This window comes from Lactuca saligna, chromosome 2 (assembly GCF_052625555.1).
Source record: "Lactuca saligna cultivar CGN05327 chromosome 2, ASM5262555v1, whole genome shotgun sequence".
In the NCBI taxonomy this organism is placed as follows: domain Eukaryota; kingdom Viridiplantae; phylum Streptophyta; class Magnoliopsida; order Asterales; family Asteraceae; genus Lactuca; species Lactuca saligna.
In genome coordinates, this window is record NC_136418.1 from 34198644 (window position 1) to 34220489 (window position 21846).

The 21846-nt window shown below is 35.6% G+C and overlaps 1 protein-coding gene across 1 annotated transcript; it reads left to right on the forward strand.

Moving 5' to 3' along the window:
- Positions 1-5201: 5201 nt before the first annotated feature.
- CNBT1 (cyclic nucleotide-binding transporter 1) lies at positions 5202-11623 on the forward strand. Its single transcript, XM_078979287.1, has 13 exons — positions 5202-5420; positions 5872-6306; positions 7074-7265; positions 7837-7935; positions 8057-8194; positions 8325-8573; positions 8903-9163; positions 9302-9447; positions 9553-9630; positions 10030-10159; positions 10525-10771; positions 11090-11252; positions 11406-11623. The coding sequence occupies exons 2-13, from the start codon at positions 5896-5898 to the stop codon at positions 11542-11544; spliced, it is 2253 nt and encodes a 750-aa protein (XP_078835413.1). The 5' UTR covers positions 5202-5420; positions 5872-5895; the 3' UTR covers positions 11545-11623.
- Positions 11624-21846: the final 10223 nt, after the last annotated feature.

A 21846-nucleotide genomic window follows, 5' to 3' on the forward strand; every position in this document is an offset into this window, starting at 1 on the left:
TCTTCTTGCGACTAACGATGCACTAACCGCCTCATGACTTGCTAATAGGTACATCGTTAGCACTTCCTCTTTTAAAGGACTCGCCAAGGTCAACAACTGCTTGAGGGACTGTTTTAACTTCCGGAGTGCTTCTTTCGCCTCATCTGACCATAGTATGTCTTTCCTTCCTATAAATGTTTTCAGTGTTTGAAAGAAAGGTATCGTTTGGTCCACTGACTTAGCTAGGAATCGTCCCACGGCTGCCAACTTTCCATTAAGGCTTTCTACCCCCTTCATTGTTCGTGGTGTCATCATTTTCAACAAGCTTTCGAACTTCTCGGGATTTGCCTCTATCCCGGTTTTTGTTACTATATGTCCTAAGAACTTCTCTTTTTGTACTACAAAAATGCATTTCTTTAGATTGAGTTTCATGTTGGTTTGTCGTAGCCTTCTAAGGATTTATTCCACATCTGCCAAAAAATCATTGTCCCCCTTACTCTTGATTATCATGTCATCTACATACACCTCGACGTTCATTCCTACTTGCTTTGCGAATACTTTTTCTACCAAACTCTGGTAAGGTTCCCCATTATTCCTCAAAACGAAGGGCATCTTCGTATAGCAGAAGGTTCCCTTCTCAGTATGAAAAGTTGTTTTATCTTCATCAGTGGTGGCCATCTTTACGTGGTGATACCCTTTGTACGCATCGAAAAAAGACTTCCGCCAATATCCCCCCAATGACTCGATCTTTTGCTCGATCTCTGGGAGGGGGTAATTATCTTTCGGGCAAGCCTTATTGAGGTCGGTGAAATCGACACACATCCTCATTGTTTCATCTATTTTCTTCATCAGCACTAGATTGGCGATCCATTTTGGGAATTCTGTTGCCATCATAACCCTAACTCTTACTAATGCTTCGGCTTCCTTGTTGACGATTTCCATTCTTTCTTTGGCCATGATACACTTTTTTTTGCTTTACCGACATGCATGAGGGATCGATATTTAGATAGTGCTCTATTATTGATCTTCGGATACTCGTCATATCTGCGGGTGTCCACACGAATGTATCTTGGTATTTTCTTAACATCGTCATTAATCCTTCCTGAAACATCCTAGGGAGATCGACCCTTATTTTGATTGTTTGATCCTTGTGGACTTTATTGACAATTACCTCTTCGGTGTCTACTGAGGAAACTCCTCCTCTTCCATGGGCTCAGCTTGGTCTGGTTGCACAGCATGACTACGCTTAGGAGGACGTAGGTGGTGCTTTGAATTATCACCACCCCTTCTTCAATGGGTAATTTAAGTAGACCATGTATAGTGGATGAAACGGATTGAAGTTTCCACAGACTAGTTCTTCCCAAAAGTATGTTATAGGGAGAAGGTGCTTGTACCACTACAAATTCTGTTAGTATCATTTTCCGAATGTTACCTCGGTAGTCTTCCAATGTGAAAGTAGAAAGATCTTCCCTCTAGGCCATAATGACTAGACCGCGAATCCTACCGTTGCAACCGTGGTAGGCTTGAGGCATCTTTGGATATCCGGAGGTAAAGCCTTCAAGAAATGTTTGTACATTACATTGACCGCAGTTCCATTATCCATGTAGACCCTTCTAATCAACGTTCTTCCTATTTCCACTTTAATTATAAGAGGCCCTGTTCCTTTATGATCAAAAGGTATTGGATCATGAAGACTGAACTCGATGTTGGTTATTTTCTGCTTCCATGTCAACTTGTCTCCAGAATCCTCCTCACCTTGAACCATGACAATTTCAACGTCATACTTTGGTGTATTGTCTCTCTTCGTCGCTCCATCATCAGCTTTCGACGATCGCTTTCTCTCTTTTTCTCTTCTTTGACTCTCAGAATCCTTCGTTGCATGAACCAACTTTTTGTGAAAGTCACAATACCTGTTCGGGTCTCGAGGATACTTTCTATTTTTATCCGAGCTATGCCTACTCAGATTTCGTGGAGTATAGGCTTCGTATGTTTCTTGCTGATATGGTCGGTAATCATTTTGCCTTCTCCTCTTGCTATGGTGTGGAATCCTCTTGTAATTCTCTCTTCCTTCTTTGCTTTTCCCGCCATATCCTTTCCTTCAGTTCTTTCTTTTTCGACGCTTTTAGCCTCCTGTCTCAGGAATCGGTTGACTTTTTGTATCATTTCTTCTGCATTAACCTACTCTCGTCCTACCAACTTTCGAAATAACTGCCTTTTTAGAAACCCATAGGTGGACACCGCTATGATCATAGGGTCGTCTCACGTTGGCATCTTTCTACTAATCTCATTAAATCTTTGAAAATATGCTTTACTCGATTCTCCATCGTGTTGTCGACAAGCAAATATTGTATATGCATGCTGCTGGAACCGTCGTTGTTGTATGAAGCTTTTACAGAACTTTTGACATAACTCTTTAAAGCTCCTTATACTTCGGGGTGGTAGGCTGGAGAGCTAGTATTAGGCAAATCTATCCAAGCTTCCTATGAAGTATAGGCTCTATAATTTTGGGTCCATCGATATCATCTTTATCGCCCATTGGAAATTAGATACATGATCTTCTGGGTCTCCGGTACCATCATAAGGCGGTACCCTTGGCCCTTTCAATCCTTTGGGGATGGGTGTTTCATTGATGTGATCTGTAAAAGGAGAGCGAAAGTTCAGACTCTTGAATTCATAGTAGTATTGTTTGGCCTCTATTACTCTGGCTAGCTTTCCTCATTTTCTATAAGTGTTTTCTGTATTGGTTGATCGATCTACATCCTTCCCATTCTTGCTTGATCTTTTTTGGCGAAGGTTTGACTCCTTTTATTCTTCACTGGAATCTTCCGTTTGGTCTGTGTGGACCGAAACACGATCCCATTCCTTTTCCTTTTGGAGTCGTTTTTCACTTTGCAACTTTCTCATGGCTATAAAACTTTGGAATGCTTCGAATTCGTCTAACTCCACTTCTTCTGTAGTTTTGCCTTGTAAGTCTGTTCTTTCGTCGCTGAAAAACTTTCTGGTGACTATGTTCTGATGTCTTACCACAGTAGAAACCTGTAGGGTTGCTTCTGGGCCTTCTAGGTTTTGCATTCTCGCAACGGGACTTGCTTTGTCTGCTCGTGTGCTTGTGCCGACAGTTTGTTGCAGGGTCCCACAGATGGCGCCACTTGACGTGCCATCATATCCGTCTTCCATCTTTTACTTCCTGATTCGATTCCACCGGGAATCAAATTGACCTAAAGACTACAAACAAACCGTAAGCAACCACCCGGGAGGTGATCCCGGTTGATTCTCCGACGGTTAAGTAGTGAAAGGTTATATATTCGATGGATTATACACTAGAGTTGGAAGTAGATTCGGTGTACTTACCTTCCAGTGGTGTCGAGACATCTATTTATAGGGATATAGGAAGTGGCAAGTTGTTTTGGATCGACCCTGACATGCCATCTTATTGCATTTATGGTGTAATGCCCGAAGGTACGATCATTGGTACTATACATATCGTTATACATCTATCTTGTGGTTATACCATGATCTATTGACCACGTATCCTTGTACAAACTGTATCCTCATAGTTTCGAGATACTTCTATTACTGTTTAGACGTCATATTGTACCTTCCCTCTGTTCCTTCTTCTCCTCAAAATTCGTTATGCCAGTTCGGCGTTTTAGTGGCTCGGGCATCTTTGAATATGTCAATTTGGGATATCCAGGAAAGGGTAGAGGTATTTCCGAATCATACCTCATTATATACCAACTTGTAATGTCCTATTTTAACAATACAATTTTCAAATTTTAAATTAGATTAAAAGCCATTTTCATAAACCAAAGATCAATAAAACCATTTGTTCCATAATTCAAATATAAAAATTCAAAGTTGCTGATGATTGTGTACAGTCACACCTTCGCCTTCCCACGATCATTTGAAGCACCTAAAACATTTAATCCACAACTATAAGCCAAAGTTTAGTGAGTCCTTTAAAATATCACATACAAAACAGATTTGCTAAGATCAAAAATAGTGGTGAGGAATCATAGTCTACCGCATCGTGGTCTACACACCACCGCACCATGATCATGCTCCAAAACAACTTAGTGGATTAAGCTCTTAACAATTAATTTCTAGCGCCTAAAATCTCAAGTCAGCTTCCTATAATGATCTTAATGGATAAAGTTTCCAACTTTATCCATTCTCATGGGTCAAACTCACCCAAACACTAAAGCTAACTCTAAATTGAACGAAAACACATGCATCACATAAGAGGAAGCATGCAAATTCGGCTTTCTTTCAACACTCCTATTCATAAGTCATTTGGATTACTCACAAGGTCTTGGAGTTGCCCAACTCCAAGAACATCAAGAAAAAGGAGTCAAAAGCACCCGAATGAAGCATAAACATAGATCTAGATAATAACGGCCAAGGTTGGTGCTTTATACCTCAAGTGGACCAAAAACTTGATGAGAAGGCTAGATCGAAGATGAACCATCGCTTCCTTGCACCAAGAGAGATTCCCTACTTCACCAACCTTCACAAAGAGGGATCAAAAGCTCAAAACACATAAATGGGGCTAGGGCTTTTTGGAGAGGGTCAATTTCAAAGGGTGGGGGCTGCCAAATGACGCAACCTTAGAAGTTAGAGCATTTTAATAAAGCCTAAGGCCCGAGACCCACGGTTTTGAACTTTAGCCGCCACTGAGCCGCGATGAGGACTAGACTATGTCGCCATTTAATGACATGTCTTGCACCGTGGTCTAGACCTTACAACATCGTTGTGCGAAGAAAACTTAATCATTCAACTTAAATGACTAAAGACTTTTCTTAGAAAACGGATCTTACATAGACTCTAAAGTGGAAAATAAAAGAGTTTTAATGTGTTCCATGTAATTTAAAAATTAATATAAATATGTATCTAAAATGATATTTTGTGAAAATTAAATTTAACATCATTTTCAAATAATATTCCCTAAAGAAACCCAATAAACTTAGTGAGACGAATAAAAAATAAGTTATTTTCAATCTATCTCCTAGATGACCAAATAAGTTATTTTCAATCTATCTCCTAGATGACCGATCAAACATAATCTAATTTAATATTAAAGTAGATTTAGACCTCTAGTGTTGACAAAAATAATAACTTTGGTGTTAGTTGCGCCATAAATATGCATACATCCCCAAGTAAATAAATATGGTGGGTATATAAGGCTACCCGGCGAAGGTTTAACCATTCAACTCTATCTGTTGCGTTGTCTTTCTCATAATCGCTTTGAAAGTTCCATCTTTCACTGGGTCAGCGGTCCAAGTCTACTCTCAAGTCTCAATCAATGCAAGTCCTATTCAAACCCTTGTCTCCCCTTTTCATTTGGCTGTTTCTTATTATCCTCCTGTTCAAGCACAATCTTATAGCTACTTACCACTTCCCCATTGTTCGTTCCATGGAGTTTAGATAGAGAACTTAAAAGGGTATGTCATAATTTCATCTGGGTTCTTATAATTTTTTTGTTTTTTGTACTGGAATTATTGAATACGCTTCATATTGATCATGAACTAACTTTGATTTTTCTTGAAGAATGTAAACAAAATGATGACTGATTGCTTTTTAATTTGTGGTTGAATACAATTGAATGTGTTGCCCCCAAATAACCATCATGAATTTAACATTAGTTTTTTTTGTATATTCAACGTTTTTGCTGTTTGAGAGTGTGTTTTTAGCTCTGATGTTCCATTTATCTGACCTCTTTAAGGAATATGAGTAGTTGGTTTACTTTCATATAATCTGTTTAGGCTACAAGTGTTTCTAAGCGGTTATTTGATTACTGCTAGCTACTTCCAGATGGTTATTTAGGGCAAAACTAATCATAAAGTTATTTGTACTTGTTTGACTATTTGACCAGTTTTCATATCTCGCATGCAGCTATTGCTATTGAGGCATTGATAGATGGACTCTATTGAAAAAGATGATATACCAATTTTAACAGCTACGGATTGGCCATTATCTGATTACAATCCAAATCCAAGATTTTCACAAAGGAACAGAAGTGTTTCAATATCCATTCCAGTGACCTCCATTGAATTGAATTCCAATTCAACAAGTCGTGTTGGATTTACAGGTCCCTTGCGTAGTGAAAGAAACACTCATGATGAACATACACAAGAGAGGAAGCCACAGGAACAAGAAGATTCTGGAAATTATAATCATCAATTCGGAGATTTTAATAGTGAGGCAAAAAATGAGCATTTATTCAGGTCAGGAAGATTGGGGATGTGCAATGATCCTTATTGTACAACATGCCCACCTTTCTACAAAGCAAAACCGATCTCAACAGTTGCCCAAGGGTTTGATCACCATGTATTACTCTTCTTTTCTTTGATGAACAATTTTGAGCTGCTAAACTCTTGAATATTGATGATATCATAAAAAATTTTGATCTTTAAGTTAAATATAAAATCGTCCAAAATTATGGATTGGGTTCCTTGCGACTTTTTAGTAACCCTTTTCGTCCCCTTAGGCAAACAAGATCCAATATTTTCTGTCACACCTTATCATGTGAGAAAACACGTGAGGGCATTTTCGTCTTTTTAGGTTTGCCCGTAATCGGTCAATATAGTATTTCATAAAAAAAAAAAACCCAAAAGTTGGTTAACAATGCTTTTTCTCGAAACCACTCCATTCGTCTTTATGAGAATTATAAATGAAATACAGTGATGATTGATTACTAGCAAATCTAAAAAGACGAATATGCCCTCATGTTTTTCACACATGAGAAAGCTTAACAGACAAAAATTCGGAGGCATTTACAATAGGGACGAAAAGGGTTACACGTGATACTTGAGCGGATAAAAATGGTCAAAAAAAATCACAAGGGACCCAATACATATGTTTGGACATACCATAGGGACGACTTTTCTAATTTTGCTCAAAAGCTAATATAAGCAGCAAACATACTTTTATCTATTCTAATTGGTCCCTGAATTTTAAAAATCTTTATTAAACCACTATCTCTAAATGTTTGATTATTTTGGCTAATTTAACATTGTGAATATTTTTATTAACAGTTTCTGAAACTCGAACGATTGGTAGTTGAATGTTTTTTTTTTCTTCTGTTCTTTTTGCAGTTTGATAATGTTATATATGGAGGTGTCAAGGGGTGGGCACAAGGAAAGTTATTGTTACTAAAACATTTTACATTTGGGATCATGAATCCACATGCCAAAGTTGTTCAACAGTGGAACCAGTTCATTGTCATTTCTTGCTTAGTTTCCATTTTCATAGACCCCTTATTCTTTTACTTGTTGTTGGTGAATAAGGTAAAACTGAATTTTGGTATGAAACTTTCATTTTTTGTGTTAGGTTATCAATGCATTGTGAAAACTTGTTGCTTATGCTCATTAATTATTTAGTTCACTTTTGTACTGCATTATCTTAGTATGTGTTTCTGTTTTACTTAATGGACTTAATCCGGACACATAAATAAAGGTGTTTTTTGTTTGACTTATTACACCACAACCACTGTAATTAAACCATTATGTTTTTATTATTTCCTTTGTTGTAGTGTATTAGCTAGCATCTGCTTTCATTTTTTTTCCTATAAAAGCAATGGAGTTTGAAAATTTTACTCAACCATAGCAATATCCACCAAATGTAAAACAACTTTTGCTGCTATAATTGCATAGATTTTCCAAAGTATAACATTCTAATACTAAATAAATTGAGCATATAATTCTATAATCTGACATTTCTTTTAAAGTACAATGGCATAATAAGTACTCTAGACTATGATATTGATAGGGATTTGCTACATTCCCTTTTTATTGTGTAATCTATCACTAATCTTTTAATCATGATATTCCTTCTACATGCTTGCTTTTTTGGAAGCAGGAGTTTAAGTGCATATTAATTAATTGGCCAATGACAAAAACCATGGTGGCTTTCAGAAGCATGACCGACTTTATATACCTCTTGCATATGCTTCTTCAGGTAAACCACTTAATTAATAATCACCTCTTTTTACATTATCTTTTTTTTTTTTTTTTTTTTTTTTTTTCAGTTCTCATTCCAATAGACTTGATAATAATATATCTTTGAACTTCTTTTTCAGTTCAGGTTGGCATTCATTTCACCTGAATCAAGAGTTGTAGGTGCTGGAGACTTGGTTGATCATCCTAAGAAGATCGCGTTACATTATCTTTCTGGATTTTTCTTCCTCGACTTATTTATCGTATTGCCAGTTCCTCAGGTAACATTCTATTTCAACCATATAATATATATATATATATATATATATATATATATATATATATATATATATATATATATTATGCCATGCCCATCATCATTTTTTAATTACTTTAAAATTATTTATGCAGATAATTGTATTACTTATTCTACCAAATGCCATTGCATCATCAGGAGCTAACTATGCAAAGAATCTTTTGCGATCGGCTATTCTTGTTCAATACATTCCAAGATTATACCGGTTTTTGCCTCTTCTTGCTGGACAATCTCCAAGTGGTTTCATATTTGAGTCTGCATGGATTAACTTTTTCATTAATCTTTTGACTTTTGTCTTGGCTGGACATGTTGTTGGGTCATCCTGGTATTTGCTAGGGTTACAGGTAGGTGAGATTTTGAATTCTTTGTGTTTTTGATTGCATATTTTCTTATTTAAACTAACAAACAAAACAAAGCTCATATGTTTTAATCAATACAGATGGATTACATACAATGTGAATTTGTTTTGTACTGTAAAACAAAGTTATAAGTTTCGTTCGTGTGCTTTGTCAAAAGTAGAAGTTTTAATATATCACAAGGATGAAATTTCTTATTTGGTCTAATATATATATTCATGTTTTCCTTTCATCCATGTTGTTATTCACTCCATAGTGTTTAAAAGTTTGCAGGCGATATATACTAATTGTTTTTTCTTTTAATTCTTTGTTACAAGAGGGTGAATCAATGCCTTCGAGACGCTTGTCATAATTCTGGAATCGAGAATTGCACAAAGTTTATAGATTGTGGACATGGGAATGATACTCTGGCCTTTGAAGTTGATCAACAATGGAATAACTGGAAACAAAATGAAAATGCAAGTGCTTGTTTTACCGAAGATGGCTTCCCTTATGGAATTTACGTGAAAGCTGTCAATCTCACAGCCGAAAATAATATAATCACAAGATATGTCTACTCATTTTTTTGGGGGTTTCAGGTATATAAATATTTTGGATCCACTTTCTCTCCCATTATTATTTTCTCAAGCCCTTTCTTTTACATTAAATAAACTACATCAAAGGTAATAGTAGAGTTCCTATTAATCGTTTTTCCATTTATCGATAATTGTGACAAGCAAATCAGCACATTGGCGGGCAATCAAACTCCCAGTTATTTTGTGTGGGAAGTCCTTTTTACAATGGGTATAATTGGGCTTGGACTTTTACTTTTTGCCCTCCTTATTGGAAACATGCAGAACTTTCTTCAAGGTCTCGGACGCAGGTGAAGTACCATTTACTATAATTAATAATTATTCTACGTATATGTTATAACCCTTGGCCTCATTATTGTTTAAAGATAACATTAGTTATTTAATATGTATCTTAGACGACTGGAAATGTCACTTAGACGACGTGATGTTGAGCAGTGGATGAGCCATAGACACTTGCCTACAAGCCTACGAAGGTATAAATCTCATGTCTCATTATTTTCATCATCTAAACTAATCAATCATTAAAGCACTACTCATCTTCTCGATAAAACTTCAAGTTTAGCCTTAACGTTAAGTGATGATCATAAGTTCTGTTGGTAAAATGGTCCGGAAGATTCTAACAACTTGTGGAATGAAAAATAATAGATAAATAAGAATATATGAATAGTATGTTTGATTGGAGTACTTCTAAACCAAAGCCGTGAACTCCTTTAATTTAAAGGATGGAGCACTCCACCTCATCTTCTTTCCATAAATATGAGACAATCTTATCTTTTATTTTAGTCAACAAATCTCAACATATTCTTCTTTGCTATTGTGTTTTTGTGTTAGTTTACTATTGATGCCCATTTGGTCGACCATTTGATGTGCAGAAAAATTCGAGAATCAGAACGCTATAATTGGGCAGCTACCCGAGGTGTTAATGAAGAAAGGCTAATGGAGAATTTTCCTGAAGACTTGCAAAGAGATATACGTCGACACCTCTTTAAGTTTGTCAAGAAAGTGAGATTCAACCCTTTCTCTGTGTTCTTGTTGTTGGCGGTGATTACATGATTACAAATCTTTAAAACCGTTGCTAAATGCATGAAAGAACAACCCACTTCATTTATATTATATTATAGCATTCTATATTCAATTTTTCCTTTATTATTGTGTATAGTTTATGCTTTGAAAAATCTACCCCTGTCATAATGGTGAGAATGTCTTTGTATTGATGCTATTGCTATAATTGTGTATATTTTTTTAGAGTATGATATAGTTATAGGAAAAAATGAAAGTAAGATGCTATTATAAACAAATCACCAAAAGTGCGCTAACATTTTATGCATTTAACCTTTGAAACTATAACTCAACTTTTTAATTTGTAGGTCCGGATTTTCTCGCTGATGGATGAACCCATTTTAGATGCAATATGTGAAAGGTTAAGACAAAAGACATACATCAAAGGTGGGAAAATTTTATATAAAAGTGGGGTTGTGGCAAAAATGGTTTTTATTGTAAGAGGGAAGATGGAGAGCGTTGGAGAAGATGGGAATAAAGTTTCATTGTCGGAAGGTGATGTATGTGGTGAAGAACTTCTCAAATGGTGCCTTGAACATTCCTATGTTAATGGAGGTATAAACTAGTTCGGATGGACAAATATCAATAAATAACAATGCACTTTTATTTCATTTCTAATTTTGTTAGTATTCTATAAATATTTATTACTAAAGCCATTATGTTTCCCAAAATTGGTTAGTTTCTGTGATTATGACATCACATGGACAAATGTGTTCCATTTTTTCTTATGAGAACATTATACTTCGAAAAATCTAACCAGTTATAGCTAGCAGTGAAATTTTCTTTATGTTTGCATAACCTTTTTATAATAAACAAAAAGAAATGAACGTACGTTGCTATTTCTTGTATTTAATCCTAGAATGTCATATCCAGATACACAAAACCGTAAGAAACAAGGATTCAGATTGTTTAGCAACAGGACAGTGAGATGCCTAACAAATGTGGAGGCATTTGTTCTTCGGGCTGCAGATCTTGAAGAAGTAACCACTATTTTTGCTGGATTCTTGAGGAATCATCGTGTTCAGTTTGCCATTAGGTAACATTGCATCTTCTACACATTAAATAAAAATAAAAATAAAAAATGTACCCTAATTCTTGGAATTGAACTTATGGATTTTCTACACATGAATTTAAACTAAATTATGTTTCTATAAGTATATTATATGGTCTACTTGTTTTGCACCTTTAGGAATGAATCTCCATACTGGCGGGGTTTGGCGGCAACCACCATCCAGGTAGCATGGAGATACAGGAAGAAGCGGCTCAGCTGTGAAAAAACCTTAACTCGTCAATCTAAGTTGAGTCTTCATAAGAGACTTTCTTTTTAGGGTGTTTAATTGGAGAAACATTTTGAGGGTTTTTATTGACAACTTCTTATTGGGCTATAAAATATCTTATCATTCACAACCTTGTATGTATATCTAAAAATTTTGTTCAACAATACTTTTTACAATTTAATTAAAGTCTATAAAATAATGTTGTTGATATAATATAATTAGCAATATCTCATAAATAGTGTTTATCATGTTAATAATCGATTTGCTAATTATATCTTCCTTTAATTTACAGAAAATATATTAATTACTCTTTTGGTATATGTAGTTTTTAATTTGGAAAATTACATAATGGTCCTCGTGGAAGAGACAATTACTGAAATATCTTTCTGTAACAAAATTACAAAAGAGAAATTAAATATCCTCCTACATTTTCTTCGTATGATCTGCATACCCATATGAAATAATGGATGAAATTGTTAATAATTTCAATAAATGTGATACATGTCAACATTTGATATGATACAATGATGCGTAGAATTAAAATGTACGAAGATATTCAATATTTAAAGAAAAATTAAATATCTTCCTACATTTTCTTCCTAGTATCCGCATACTCATATGATATGGAGACAAGTAGATTAAATTGTTACGAGAAATTAAATATTTGATATGATAGAATGATGAGTAGGAACAAAATGTAGGAGACTATTCTAATTACAAAATGGTTCCTATATAAGGTGCATTTATAGAAATGTTTCATGTGTAGGAAATAGAAAAAATTACAAAATGGTCACTATGTAAGACAAAATTATTGAAATGTCCCAATGATGAAAAATTAGTAAATTCATCCATGTGTATTGAAATAATTCAAACATGGTTCCTATATAAGACAAAATTACAATAATGGTCATGATATAATAGCGAAATTACAGAAATAGATCCATTGTAACCTTTATTTTTTAGTCATTTTGCTTTATACCAACTTTATGTAATATCATTTGTTGTGATGACTATACTATATATGGCATATGATCTTTTCATTAAATATTTTTTGTGTTCTCTATGAAAATGTATAATCCTTGAGTAAATTTATTCACTCTAAAATCCATAGTCAGGTGTTATTGTGAGAGAAGTAATAAAGTAAGACTATTATGAATTGGAATGGTTAACATAGTGTTCTAACCAGTCTCATAGATACTTGCTAGAGAACAAGTATTGGATTGACCCATTCAATATCATTTCATAGATCACTTTGATGAATGATACTTAATAAAAGGTAATATATATATATATATATATATATATATATATATATATATATATATATATATGACTTGAGTATGGGGAGTGTTATGCTTTGATGTAGTCAAATGTTGTTCTTAATCAAGCAGTTAAAAAAAAGCCATTATCATGTATAACGTGAAACATACAGGAGGAGTAAGTAGTCAAGATGGATTTGTTTCACTTATTCATTGAGAGTTAGACATCTAAGAGGTGATGTAAGTTGAACACTTATAAGAGGTTAACTGCGATCTATATCTTATGTTCAACATGATGTCTATAGCAAATGGATAATTGATAACTTACCTTACACACCAATTGTGACCTTGGGCTTCTAGGAATTGGGCATTGATAGAATGTAATAAAGTTGTATGTTGGTTAGGAAGTGAAATGTTGCTAGAAGTTCACCACTTTATATATTAATCTAATATGAGTCTTACATAAGTGGGAGATTGAAATATCTTGTATGATCAAGAGTCATATTAAGGGTATGCATGGGGGGCCAACTTGTCTAAAGGGATTAACGGTTAAAGACCTCTAGATTAATTTTCTACTTTAATTTTCTAAATTGCTTGCAATTGCTAATTGCACTAACTTCTTTCTCTAGCAATTGCTGAAATTTTGTTAGACCTCCGAACCAAAACGGCGGAAACGTTCTGAGACGGGTGACATCATTGAGCAGTATCATAACAATTGTATATAAATGAAACATAGCGAACCCAAACATCATACATCAATAATACAAACTTACATTGTTTTACATCATGTTTATGTTCTCAAAGTTTACACAAACGAGACATCAGTTAAAAAATTTCCAAAACACAACAAATTAATCTTGATTCCGCGATCCAAACCCTTCTTATTGATTTCCAAAGAATATAAGTCGTTTGAAAAGCATCAACATAAAATATGTTGGTGAGTTCATAAGCATTTGTGTATACAACTTCGATGATAGTTTAGAAATCCATAAAATCCAATATTTTCTTCTCAAAATAGTTGTGAGTCTTATTTCAATCTGAATATAGTTTCATGTGTAACTTAATTCATTGTTTTCGAAAACGTAATAAATCGTTTCTCCCAGAAAATCCTATATTCTCTTATGTATAAAATAGTAGCTTTCTTAAAATTATAGCACTTGTGTGAAAAAGGATTCGTTGAGGTATTCAAAACATAGTTAATTGAAAGCCGAAAGTGAATTCTATATAAACACATTTATGATATATATTCTTGTTAGTCGTTATAAGCTTACTGATGTGATGGAGTGCCTATTATGATGTTCTTCAGGCGTCGGTTTTGTTCAAGACATTTGTCACCCTAGACTGACCGGTCTAGCTGTAGCGAACAACGAAGGTGCGGGGTGTCACCCGTATAGATGTATACACAAATTCCCACTCTCCCTCCAGGAGACTCTAGTTATAACTCTTACAGGATTTAAAGTGTACAATATTGTATTAATATATGTACTGTGAAGATTTTTTCTGACTAGAATGCTAACCGATCTTTGAGCAAATCGTAAAAATCATTATTTATTAAATAAATAATAATAATACTTGTAGTTGTTACTAGATATTTCGTTTCGTTCGTTTAGTTTATTGGAATTAATCCACTTTGAAATATTTATCAAAGTGATCCAAATACTATCAAAACCGGCAAACAACCCCTCTTTCTTTATAAAAGATTATGTGCGACTCAAATTATCGGAAAATACCAAGTTGTGATTTATATATATATATATATATATATATATATATATATATATATATATATATATATATATATATATATATATATATATATATAACTTTGATTTCTGTTAGTTTATGACAGCAACTTTATGACATACAATTTTTTCTGTCATAACCACTCTATTTGTATATTTTCTTGCCGCAAATACTAATGTCAAATATTTATGAAATACCCCCTAATAGTTTGCAAAAATAATCATTGATGGGCATAAAGTCCCAAACTTTGAAGATCCTAGCAACTGTGTCATCTTATAAGTGTATTTCAACAACTTTTTATCTTTCGATATAGAGAGATATGAAGTAAGGGGTATGAATGTACACATTTAAAATCTTGTGAGGTGGTTTTGTAAACATTTCTAAGATTTTCATATAATCTGTGAGCTCACATTCATGAAAAATTTGTTATAATATAATAACATCTCAATATACATACTAAACATACAAACATATGCAATTATCTAAGGACTTAGACAAGATTTGACTTGTATTCTCCCCTAAAAAACAATAAGAATTTAGAAAAAGGTGGGGTATGAAGCTCACCTTGGTTATCTTTGGTGGGTGATTTTGACGAGTGATGAGGAAATTTTCAAGCTCCAAAACTTGGAAGATTCTTAAAACTCTAGAAGATTCTAAAAATAATTTTTTTGTGTAAATATAATGAAATCTTAGAATAATAGAAAGAGTAGTTGTTTAAAAGAGGATAAAATATACACCAAAGAAATCTGAGAATTTCCCTTGAATGGATGAACTTGAAGCTTGAAGGTGTTGAGGGTGTTCTTGGGAGTTTACTGAAGGTGAATGAGAGAAATGGGACTTGGAGAGGAAAGGAGTTCACGTGTCTAAAGGAAGGATAAGTATCACATGATAAAGTCAAGTCCTTCCTCTTCTAACAATGTCTTCAAAATATTGGGTATTATATTTTATAGATATGTTTAAAATAATTGATTTTGGCATAAAACCGGGGTTTAAGGGGTTTAGGATTTGAAAAATACGAGTTTGGTGTGATTTCCAGCGTCAAATTGTCTTAAAATGAAAAAAATGTCCGAAAATGATGAAAATCTGGAGTGTAGTGATGTTTCTGTGAGGGTCGGAAGGGTGTAGGAGGTTTCCGAAGTCATTCTCCAAGGATCTGGAGTCAACTGGCAATTTCCGAAGCTCTTTCTTCTGATCTGGAGCATGGTGCGAAGTCCAGAGGTCCGACCCGAGGTGCGAGCCGACTAGGGATTCAGAAGCACTTGTGAAATCTTCTGGAGCGAGGTTCCGAAGCAAGCTGTAGTCCTTCTGGAGTATGGGAGATCGGGAGCAAGGGGGGTTCCGAAGATGTGATTCCTCTTGGTTCCTTAGAAGGCATTCCAGACCAAGAAGGTTTCGAACCAACAAGGTTCCAGACCAACATGGTTCTAGACTAAGAGGATCCTTTTGGGTTCTCTCCTCCGGTTTTGGGCTGTTTTCGACTAAGGAAAGTACGTAGGGAGGTTTGAGAGAGATTTTACATACTTGGAGAGATTTCACATACTTGAAGAGATTTGGGAGAGATTTCACGTACTTGGAGAGATTTGGGAGAGATTTCACATACTTGGAGAAATTTAGGAGAGATTTCACATACTTTGAGAGATTTCACATACTTGGAGAGATTTGGGAGAAATTTCACATACATGGAGAGATTTGGGAGAGATTTCACATACTTGGAGAGATTTTGGAGAGATAGAGATATAGTGGGAGAGATTGAGATTTCAACTCCTTATTAATGTTTTTCTTTGTAAAATAAGGACTTTAGACTTAGTCACATCCCATTTTGAGTGCTCTACACCCCCGAAGACTACTTAATAGTACTTTATAGAGCTGTTACTTCCCTAAATCAGATTAGGGTTTTAAAATTGGAACATTTGGGACTTCCAAATGTTACTTTGCATTAGGAATTATAGTTGTACATTTGTAAACATAAAGAAATCCCAAATGTATAACACTAGTTGAGTTGACCAGATTGACTTGTTGACCTTGACTTGACTTTGAATTGACCCGAAGCTTGGTGGTTGTCCCAAACATATAACATCTTGTACGTCTTCTTTATTGGCAGGAAATGGGCGGATTTTGTCAATCGGTCAACAATCACCCAGATAGCATCCAGATCGTCTGTCTTCTTAGGTAATTTGGTTATAAAATCCATTTTTATCCTCAGCCATTTCCACTCGAGTATTTCGGGCTGCTGAATTAGACCCGAGGGCTTTTGGTACTCCACTTTAGCCTTGGCATAAGTGAGACACTTGCCAACATAAGTGGCAATCTCCACTTTCATGTCCGACCACCAATAATGTTGTTTAATATCCAGGTACATCTTCTCATAACCCAGATAGATAGAGTTGATGGGTTTTAGCCATAAGAACATTCTTATGTGCACATACAAACCCTAATTCTTGGATCTAGGTTTCTCTAATTGAACATGCAATGTATCCAAGACCTTGATTGATAGATCTAGTATAATAACATAAGAAATCAGATCTGAAAGATTACCTTGAATTACTTGCTTGAATCTTCTTGTGCTTGGAGCTTAGAGTCACAAATGTCACTCCTCTAATGGCTTACAAACACCAACTAGCAAGAGGATGATTAGAGAGAGAGAGAGAGAGAGAGAGAGAGAGCAAGAAAATTCAGCCAGGGTTTCTTCAATACCAAGGGTGCCGATTTCTTCAACCCTATGGGTGTATTTATACTAGTGAGCCTCCTAGGGTTTCACCCTTAAACCCTAATTGGATAACATAGGCCCTAAGCAATCCAATCTCCTTATTGATAAGCCTTAGATGATTTCTAGGCTCATCCAAACCCTAAATTCGTCCACCCCTTATCCCTAAGGAATCACTGCTCAAAATACAACTATCATACAATTGACAGTTTATGCCCCTTTATTCAATTAATCTCTTTAAGTCACCAAATTAATTCCTAATTAATTTATGACTTATATTAATCAAATAAGAATATTATTATTCCTTATATTATTCTTATAATATATTAATAATATTTCTTCTCTCATTATAAATCATCCTGTCAAGTTGCTATGGTGAAGGCAACCCAAAAGGACCATACTCAATCGGGTCAAGTACTTACCAAATATAGTTGCAGCCTTAGACACTATTCCAACAGTCTCCCACTTGGATAAGTCTAGTAACTATATATACCGATTAGCAATCGTAGCTCTCAAAGACGCTGTCAAACTCTGATCTTATCAGTCCTGTCCTTTAGATAACGGATCGTACAGTCCTCTGTTTAGATATCATGCGGACAATTCTATGGAACCAATTGTCCAGCAGTTGGTTTCTCGATCTCAGATTTATTCAACATAGAACTTAATCGAACATATCAATTTAGTTCAGATCGGGCCCGGCACATAAGTCAAATCAAATCATCGAGCGGTCGAGATATCGCTTTTACCCTCTTAGGATAAAAGTAACAGATAAACTTCGACTTATATGCATTTACTTATTTATTAATCAATTATACACAACAATGCGTTTTATAACATCAATTTACCGATGCAGTTTCGCATTATCAATGTACAACCAATTAACTAATAACAAATCATATATCTAGGTTTTAAGACCATATGATATTATCGTCTTGCGATCAACCTTTTCGTCAGATTCCATAAGGTGATTCCAGCAAGCGCGGGTTTGTTCCAATGCTCAAAACTAGTTTATAAGCACTCATGAATGTTGTAGCAAACTTTTGCTATGTCTAATACCATTTAGACAATCTAAACACCAATTCATGACAATCTTCATTCATACCTACTTCAAACATATGAACAATTGTGGATTGTTTGAATAATTCGATTATTCCAAATAAACTCAATTATTCTGGAAGTCAAAACATGCAAAGTAAAACAATAGTTAACATTTAACATATGACAGTAACTTTACTTATAAATAATACTCCTTTATTTATTCATCAAATGTTAAATTACATTTATCTATTATAGGTTTCTAAAATTATCTAATCTAATCTAATATCATATCTCAGCCCAATACTCCTAGCATGCTGCAAATACTTAACCCTACTCAGTTCCTTCGTAAGCGGATCTGCTGGGTTATCTTATGATGATATCCTCCTCACCATGAGGTGTCCTTCTTCTACTCGATGTCTAATGAAATGATATTTTCTGTCAATATGAAGAGATCTAACATGATCCCTCGGTTCCTTGGTCAAGGCAACCGCTCCTTCATTATCACATAAAATTTCCATAGGCTCCTTTATGGTAGGCACAATTCCAAGATCACCAATGAAGTTCATTAACCATATTGCCTCCTTCGAAGCTTCGCTCGCTGCAATGTACTCTGATTCGCACGTTAAATCAGCTATGGTTTCCTGTTTGGAACTTTTCCAAGTTACTGCTCCTCCATTAATAGTAAAGACCCAGCCCGACTGCAAACGAAAGTTGTCACTGTCGGTTTGAAAACTGGTATCACTATACCCTCACACCTTCAAATCATCACTCCCCCCGAGGACTAAAAACCATTCCTTGGTCCTCCGAAGGTACATAAGGATATTCTTGACCGCAATCCAATGGGCTCTGCCACGATTCCCTTGATATCTACTAACCATGCTCAAAGCAAAGGCTACATCAGGGCGAGTACAAGTCATATCATACATGATTGAGCCAACTGCGGAAGCGTAAGGTACTTGGCTCATCTCTGCTTTCTCGGCTTCGGTACTCGGACTTTGAGTCTTACTCAACTTGGCATTACTTTGTATCGGTAATTCTCCCTTCTTCGAATTTTCCACAGTACAACGTTTTAGTACTTTATCTAAGTAAGTGTTCTAACTAAGTCTTATTAGTCTCTTACTTTTTTCTCTCACTATCCTTATTCCCAAAATATAGGAAGCCTCTCCAAGGTCCTTCATAGCGAAGCACTTCCCGAGCCAGGACTTAACCTCCTGCAGTGTCGAGATGTCGTTTCCTATGAGTAGTATGTCATCGACATACAAAACGAGAAAGCTAACTATACTCCCACTGGCTTTGACATATACACATGATTCATCTTCGCTTCGTACAAATCCAAACGCTTTGACTTTCTCATCGAAGCAAAGATTCAATCTGTGAGACGCTTGCTTAAGTCCATAAATGGACTTCTCAAGCTTACACACTCTATTTGGATGCTTCGGATCAACAAAACCCTCTGGATGAGCCATGTTAACATCCTCAGCCAACTTCCCGTTAAGGAAAGCGGTCTTGACATCCATTTGCCAAATCTCATAATCATGAAATGCGGCAACAGCTAGCATCACTCTAATAGACTTTATCTTCGCAACTGGTGAGAATGTCTCATCATAGTCAACTCCGGGAGTTTGAGTAAGGCCCTTCGCAACCAATCGCGCCTTATATGTGTGTACGTTTCCATCCACGTCGGTCTTCTTCTTGAAGATCCATTTGCGCCCAACGGTCTTACGTCCGGGCACATTATCAACCAAATTCCAAACTTGGTTGTCATACATGGATTGGATCTCGCTGTCCATTGCCTCTTTCCATTTTGCAGACTCCGGGCCTGCCATGGCTTCCTTAAATCTATTATGTTCATCTAGATTTATTAGTGTACCATCACTAATATATGTGTCCTCTTCGGTAGTAATATGAAAAACATAAAACTGGGGTTGAACTTTAACTCTTTCGGAACGTCTAAGAGGTAAGGACTGGTCAATAGGTTCAACTGGAGTTTCCTCCTCGGGTTGATTGCCAGCGGTAGAGGTTCCTTCATCAATCGATTCTTGAATCTCTTCAAGCTCGATTTTCCTCCCACTGTCTCCTTGGCTTATGAGTTCTCGCTCTCAGAAAACCCCTCTCCTCGCAACGAAGACAACATTGTCACTCGGTCTATAGAAGAGATATCCAAAGGATTTCTACAGGTAGCCGATGAAAATACATCGCTCACTACGAGGTTGGAGCTTGTTGTGAGTATCTCGTCTTACGAAAGCCTCACAACCCCAAACCTTGATATGTGCTAACGAGGGAGCGTTCCCTGTCCACATCTCGTGAGGTGTTTTGGCAACCTTCTTCGTAGGGACTCAGTTAAGGATATGGGCGGTAGTCTCTAAGGCATACCCCCAGAATGAGATAGATAGTGAAGCACGACTCATCATAGAACGAACCATGTCTAACAAGGTTCGATTACACCTTTCTGCCACACCATTCAACTGCGGTGTCCAAGGTGGCGTCAATTGCAAAATTATTCTGCATTCTTTGAGATAGTCGTGGAATTCAAGACTTAGGTACTCTCCTCCTCGATCGGATTGAAGCATCTTGATTTTCCTGCCCAATTGATTCTCCACTTCATTTTTGAACTCTTTGAACTTTTCAAATGTTTCTGACTTTTGCTTGATTAAGTAAATATACCCATATCTACTATAGTCATTGGTAAAAGTCACATAGAAGCAGTTCCCATCCTTTGTGGTTGATCTAAAGGGTCCACATACATCGGTATGTATGAGGTCCAATAAACCCTCACCCCTTTCACATGTGCTAGTGAAGGGTGACTTGGTCATCTTACCAAGTAAACAAGATTCGCATGTATCATCTTCCCTAAGGTCGAATGACTCCGAAATTCCATTCTTTTGGAGTTGGGCTATGCGCTTCTTGTTGACATGTCCAAGACGACAATGCCACAAGGATGCTCTATCCATACTATTGGAAGAATCCATGCATAAAACATCATTTCCTAGGTTATCTACAATCATAACAGTTTCATAAACTCCATTACATGGCATTGCTTCAAAATATAAGACACCATTTAGATAAGCATAAATAGAACCATTCTCATTATTAAAAGAAAATCTAAATCCTTGTCTAAACAAACCATGAAACGAAATGATGTTTCTTGCCATTTCTGGCGAGTAGCAACAATTATTCAAATCTAAACATAATCCATTACTAAGCACTAAAGAATACACTCCAATCTTGGTCACAGGCGATGTGACATCCCCAATTTCACGGCCAAAAAAGACCGGTTTTGTTTATACTTTGTTTCAAAATCAGAGTAACCTTTTAATAAAGGAATTGCGGAATTTGTCCCAAAACAATAATATGATAAAGATTTATCAAAAGCATTTCCTTAGAAATGTATTTCATTAAATCTTTATCATATTATTGTTTTGGGACAAATTCCGCAATTCTTTTATTAAAAGGTTACTCTGATTTTGAAACAAAGTATAAACAAAACCGGTCTGTTCTGGCCGTGAAATTGGGGATGTCACAGTTGGTATCAGAGCATAATTATGATGATGATGAGGGATGTTTGGATTATAGTCCATTAGTTGTAAATAACTATTGTAAGGCTTATAA

What these genes read in the sequence shown, in the direction of transcription:
- CNBT1 (XM_078979287.1), top strand. Translation starts at nt 5,896, where the DNA reads ATGGACTCTATTGAAAAAGATGATATACCAATTTTAACAGCTACGGAT. An exon ending in CCCAAGGGTTTGATCACCAT is followed by an intron (nt 6,307 to 7,073) that starts GTATTACTCTTC and finishes TTCTTTTTGCAG; the next exon opens with TTTGATAATGTTATATATGG. An exon ending in CTTCAAGGTCTCGGACGCAG is followed by an intron (nt 9,448 to 9,552) that starts GTGAAGTACCAT and finishes TATGTATCTTAG; the next exon opens with ACGACTGGAAATGTCACTTA.